General features: G+C 44.6%; 1 protein-coding gene across 1 annotated transcript; it reads left to right on the top strand.

The window, feature by feature from the left end:
* The first annotated feature begins 1,934 nt into the window (after nucleotides 1-1,934).
* On the top strand, nucleotides 1,935-4,156 carry LOC146675409 (uncharacterized). Its single transcript, XM_085402536.1, has 8 exons — nucleotides 1,935-2,130; nucleotides 2,203-2,238; nucleotides 2,316-2,486; nucleotides 2,616-2,747; nucleotides 2,911-2,973; nucleotides 3,057-3,119; nucleotides 3,208-3,303; nucleotides 3,400-4,156. Exons 1-8 carry the CDS (start codon nucleotides 2,058-2,060, stop codon nucleotides 3,501-3,503), a joined length of 738 nt encoding a protein of 245 aa, XP_085258662.1. The 5' UTR covers nucleotides 1,935-2,057; the 3' UTR covers nucleotides 3,504-4,156.
* The last annotated feature ends 1,516 nt before the right edge of the window (nucleotides 4,157-5,672 follow it).

Genomic DNA, 5,672 nt, shown 5'->3' with positions numbered 1-5,672 from the left:
CCCTCCCCTCCGTGGGAAACCCCCGCGTGACGAATCGTATCCGGAGAAAGGGGGGTGGGAAACCCCCCGCGTGACGAATCGTATCCTGAGAAAGGGGGGCGGACCCCGGAAGCGCGCCATCTGTTGCTAACCGTAACGAATTGCACCCCGAGAAAGGAGGGGTGAACCCCCGGAAGCGCGTCATCTGTTGTTGGGGGAAAAAAAAGTTTTTAGAGGGAGGGGGAAAACCTCCGGAAGCGCGTCATCTGTTGTTGGGAAAAAAAGTTTTTAGAGAGGGGGAAACCTCCAGAAGCGCGCCATCTGTTGGAGGGGAATAAAAAAGCAGAGAGAGGAGTCCATCACAATTTCTAAGGCACAGACACAAGATGGATTTCCTTCTGCAGCCCCGCAGCGGTCCTGTGTCCGATGAGATCTGCTCTCCCAAAGAAGAAGGTTTTGAATATGACATATTCAAATACAGCATATTTACTATGGAAGGCATCGATCCGGACCTTATGACCCTACCGGAAATACTCCGGAAGTGTCTAGTCATTTTCAGACCTGTTGCATCATGTTCCCTAACCACAGCGGTGATGCAGCAGATGATTCTGTGATGAAAAGAAGAACTTTCTATCCGCTTGTAACCTTTAAGATACACCATAGCTTGTGATGAAAAGAAGAACTTTCTATCCGCTTGTAACCTACAGGCTGCCTATGTGTAAAAAAAATTGAATAAATATCGCTTAGTGAATACTACTTTTCCTTTTGAGAGTCCTTTTTTTTACAAGAGACTGAAAAAACAAACCAGCGACAGGCGATCTTGTTTCACACACACACACACACACACACACACACACACACACACACACACACACACACACACACCTCTGTGGGAAAGAGTCAACCATGAGAGTTTTGTCAACAGCAATTGTCCATTTGGCAAAACAAATATCCGTCTCAAAGCCGTATTTTACCGTTGCAGAAAACAGACGGCGTTCGCAAGAAGGCCCACACACACACACACACACACACACACACACACACACACACACACACACACACACACACCCCGCAGGCCAAGGAGGAGTGAGACGGCAGATATCAGGTTTTTTTTTTCTCAATGCTTATATCCTATAACACGCCCTCCAAAAAAATATTATTATTATTATTATTAAAACATCTATATGAGGTAGGTTTTACGCAACCTGCTCCTTGTCAGACCAAAGTAGAGAGTTTTTTCTTCAATACTTTAACAATAAGTTTTCTCAATATATAGAAAATGTTGATCCGCTGAGGAGTCAACATCCGATATTATCATTGCTTGTAACCCGGTTTCTTACATCTCCCCATAAAACTAGTCTTAGTGGAAAAAAAAGCTCATATTCGAATAAGTTTATTAAAGCACCCCCCTCTGTGGGAAAGAGTCAACCATGAGCCGAGTTTTGTCAACAGCAATTGTCCATTTGGTAAAACAAATATCCGTCTCAAAGTCGTATTTTACCGTTGCAGAAAACAGAAGGCACACACACACACACACACACACACACACACACACACACACACACACACACACACACCCCGCGGGGCAAGGAGGAGTTTTTTTCTTCATTACTTTTTACAATAAGTTTTCTCAATAGATAGAAAATGATGACGCTGAGGAGTCAACATCCGATATTATCATTGCTTGTAACCCTGTTTCTTACATCTCCCCATAAAACTAGTCTTAGCGAGGAAAAAAAAGCTAATATTCGAATAAGTTTATTCCCCTCTGTGGGAAAGAGTCAACCATGAGCCGAGTTTTGTCAACAGCAAGAACAAGGTCAGACAGCAATTGTCCATTTGGTAAAACAAATACCCGTCTCAAAGCCATATTTTACCGTTGCGGAATGGGGGAAAACAGACGGCGTTCGCAAGAAGCCAATCGAAAAAAAACAGCCCACTCTAACTACCGGTATTGTCAAGAGAAAGATGCGAAAAACAGATGCTTCGCTAGACTAGGATAAAATGAGAGAAGAAGCGGAAGGGGAGTCGCTATCTGTGACAGTTCTACCAATCGCGAGGAAGAATCCGTGAATATTATGTCAGCATTCCGTTCAAACAACGACGCCGATCAGAGGGCCATCTCGCCAGATCTGTTCATACCTCACCCCGGTAAGTTTTTTTCTTTACGACTTTAAATTATATATCAACAGAGATGTCAATAATTTGATTACTTTCTTTTAGATTTCTACATCAATGATTTCACGCAAGTGGACTACGGTACGTTTAAATAAGTATATACCATTTTTTAAATAAGTTTAGATAGACTTGATTTAACCATGCTCTGATACTTACAGAAACAATCGATAATGCAGTGAGTAACAGCAGAAATCCGGCCGTTTTCCGCGGCGAATTAGAAGCCATATCCCCCGCAGAACCTCCGCCGCCGCCGCGTGGAAGAGAAGACGGCACTATTTTCGTCTCCGCATACCGGGAGAACCGCGGAGAAAAAAGTTTTAAAATCGAAGGTAAACAATATGATGCATTATCAGCCATTTTGTTGAATAACAGGATGTGACGGAGTAATCCGAGTGTGCTATACCGCCCCTCCCGACCCGGAGCAGATTTTTAAAAAGTTTTGCTTTATTTCTCGACAGAGGTAACCGAGAATATACAGACCCCGCCGCAGCGAAAAGAAGAAGAAGAAGAAGAAGAAGAAGAAGACGACGACGTTATTTTCGTCAACGCATACCGGGAGAACTGCAGGAAAATACCTTTTAAACCAAAAGGTAAACAATATGATGCAACATCCGTCATTTCGATAAATATCAGGATGTGGCGGAGTAATCAGAGTGTGCTATACCGCCCCTCCCGACTTGGAGTGGTATAAAGAGTGCTAGAAAGTTTTTTATTTATTAAATCTTTCTCTTTTTTTGTTTTATTTCTCGGCAGCCGAGATTGCGGATATACCTATTCAAGCCCCCTCCGCTACAGACAATCGCGCGGAGGAGCGAGGTAAATAAAAAGTTTTTTCATTCTCGAAAAATAGGGAGGAGGAGGTTGTTTTCTTAAATCTCTTCTGTTTTATTTCTCGGCAGCCGAGATTGCGGATTTACCTAACCAATCCCCCGCCGCTACAGACAATCGGGCGGAGGAGCGAGGTAAATAAAACGTTTTTTTTCATTCTCAAAAAAATAGGAAGGATGAGATTGTTTTCTTAAATCTCTTCTGTTTTATTTTCCCCGACAGAGACCGATACAGAAAATCAGACGGAAGAAAATCAGGTTGAGGAGGAACCGTCCAGATCGCCTCCTCTCAGGAGAGCTCCTCTCGGAAGACTGAGAGGTAATTGACGGGGGGATGAATCGAACCTATTAAACTTCTCTGCTCTATAAAAAATGTAAGGTTTAAAAAATACATTCTGTCCGTCTTTTCTTACAGCTCGACGGATGCTTCATAAGAAGAGAATCCTTGAAAAACTCGCTTTCATGTACGTCGCAACAGTTCGCACATTTGCATCGATATACAGACACAAGGACCTGTAAAGTAAAAGCATGTAAAAGTCTGTGAATTAAGAAATAAAGAAAATCATGTCGGAAGAACACAGCATTCCTGAGGCTTTGTTGGAAGCCGTGGCAGAATTAAACAGAAACCATGAACATTTAGCCCCACCGTTAGAAAACAATATAGCCCCACCACCACCAAACGACCCTCTACAACCTTTAGAAAACGCATTGCAGATCCTCCTTCAAAACATTGAAAACGAGCGGCTTGCCGGTCTACTGAACTTTGACCCTCTGCAGCCGATAGAAAATGCTCTTCAGCTCTACGACCGGCAGCAGGGGGAGCAGCAGGTGCAGGTGGAGCAGCATCATCATCAGCAGCCCAGGGAGGAGGACCGGCCTGCGGAGCATCAACAAGGAGGAGGAGGATCTCGGGTACAGAACGATGCGGTGACTCGCCGCGAACATTTTAATAATTTCGAAATAAGGCGAGTATTTAACATTCCCTCTCCGGATGAAGCGAGCGACCTCGCTCAATTTTACCTCGACGTCAGGGATAATTTTGTAGATCTAGCGGATAGGGTCAGACCGGAAGTTAGTCGTAACGACCGGGTTCAACTGGAGATCATCAGCGAGCACGCGCGAAATCACTCTGTTTTTAACGTCGATGACGAAAGCGCTGAAAACATTGTACCGGTTTTTGAGGACCTGCTAGCCAGGCTGATACAATCAAACGGAGCGATCGTCGCAGGCTCTCCCCTAGAAATTGTTGTGCAAGTAATTAGAAATCCTAGAGGCGGTGGCAGTAATGACCCGCGTAAAAAGATTCAAAAAATGTTAGACGATGAAATTCTAGTCAAAAAGCGCCGCTGTCTGTACGTGGTAAAAAACAAAAACGATAATCTGTGTTTTGCCATCAACCTGATTCACCTCACTCAACCTCATTTCACAGATAAACAGGCCCTGGAACGCGGCAGAGAGCTGCAGCGTTTAGCGGGGTTGAGCGATCGCACTCAGGTAACTCTCACCGACATAGGTAAATTCGAACAAATACTAAAACGTAAAATCGTCGTGTTTTACCGCCCGCCCGAGGACAGAACTCTTTCATTAATCGAAACAGACTACCCGAACACGCCTCACCCGCTGTACTTATTCTTATTCCACCATCACTATTACGGGATAAAAAATCTAAAAACATTTTTAGGAATTCAGTACATTTGCGACGAATGTCACCGCGGGTATTATAAAAGAGAAGAACACTTTTGTCAAAACCGCTGCAACCTCTGTTTTGACCCCGCATGCCCCTCTCACTTTCTGGACTCTGTAATCTGTACGGATTGTAACAGATCATGTCGCACACGTGCGTGTTATTTAAAGCACAAACAACCTAGAATTCACTCCGGTTCAGACCTCAGCGTTTGTCAACAATTGTATAAATGTCCGGACTGCAAGCACCTCTCCCGTCGCGGAATGCACAGGTGCACAGCCGCCAGATGTAAAATCTGTCGCGCGGAGCTTCCTCCCGACGACGATCAACACCTGTGTTACATCCAACCTTTGAAACATGAAAACTCTGATAACGCTTCCATAATCTTTTACGACTTTGAAACCTTCCCAGACAGGGAGGGGGCGCACGTCCCTTACCTAGTGTGCACAAAATCTCTAGAAGGAGAAGAGTGGCACGCTTACGGTGTAGACTGTGTTGAAAAGTTTCTCCAAAGATACAGAAGGAAAAAATATAGAGAGACCACGTTCGTTGCGCACAACGCGAAAGGGTTTGACAGCTATTTAATTCTAAGTCAGCTGGTGGGGGGTGGGATGACGCCCTCTCTCATCATGCAAGGCAGTAAAATTATATGTTTCACAGAATCCGATTTCCTTCTCAAATTCATAGACTCGCTTTCTTTTCTCACCATGCGTCTCAGCGCTATGCCCAAAGCTTTAGGCTTCGAGGACAAATCCAAGGGATTTTTTCCTCACAAATTCAGCTCGCGGGACCGCTTAAAATACTCGGGTCCGTACCCTCCTCCTTCAGATTACGGGGTGGAGCGCATGTCACCAGCCGAAAGGGCAGAGTTTTTGCGTTGGCACTGCGAGGCCTCCCGGGGAGTGTTTAACTTTGAAAAAGAGTCCCTGTATTACTGCCGAAACGACGTTAATATCTTGAGAGAGGCGTGCGTAAAGTTCAGAGACGGGTTTATAGGCGAAACT

This window comes from Rhamphochromis longiceps, linkage group LG3, assembly GCF_057381845.1.
Source record: "Rhamphochromis longiceps isolate RC_006_pf linkage group LG3, R_longiceps_female_GT1.1, whole genome shotgun sequence".
Taxonomy (NCBI): domain Eukaryota; kingdom Metazoa; phylum Chordata; class Actinopteri; order Cichliformes; family Cichlidae; genus Rhamphochromis; species Rhamphochromis longiceps.
The sequence above is the reverse complement of the archived record's forward strand: the minus strand, read 5'-3'. Positions and strand labels throughout refer to the sequence as shown.

What these genes read in the sequence shown, in the direction of transcription:
- LOC146675409 (XM_085402536.1), top strand. Translation starts at nt 2,058, where the DNA reads ATGTCAGCATTCCGTTCAAACAACGACGCCGATCAGAGGGCCATCTCG. An exon ending in AAAAAGTTTTAAAATCGAAG is followed by an intron (nt 2,487 to 2,615) that starts GTAAACAATATG and finishes ATTTCTCGACAG; the next exon opens with AGGTAACCGAGAATATACAG. An exon ending in CAATCGCGCGGAGGAGCGAG is followed by an intron (nt 2,974 to 3,056) that starts GTAAATAAAAAG and finishes ATTTCTCGGCAG; the next exon opens with CCGAGATTGCGGATTTACCT.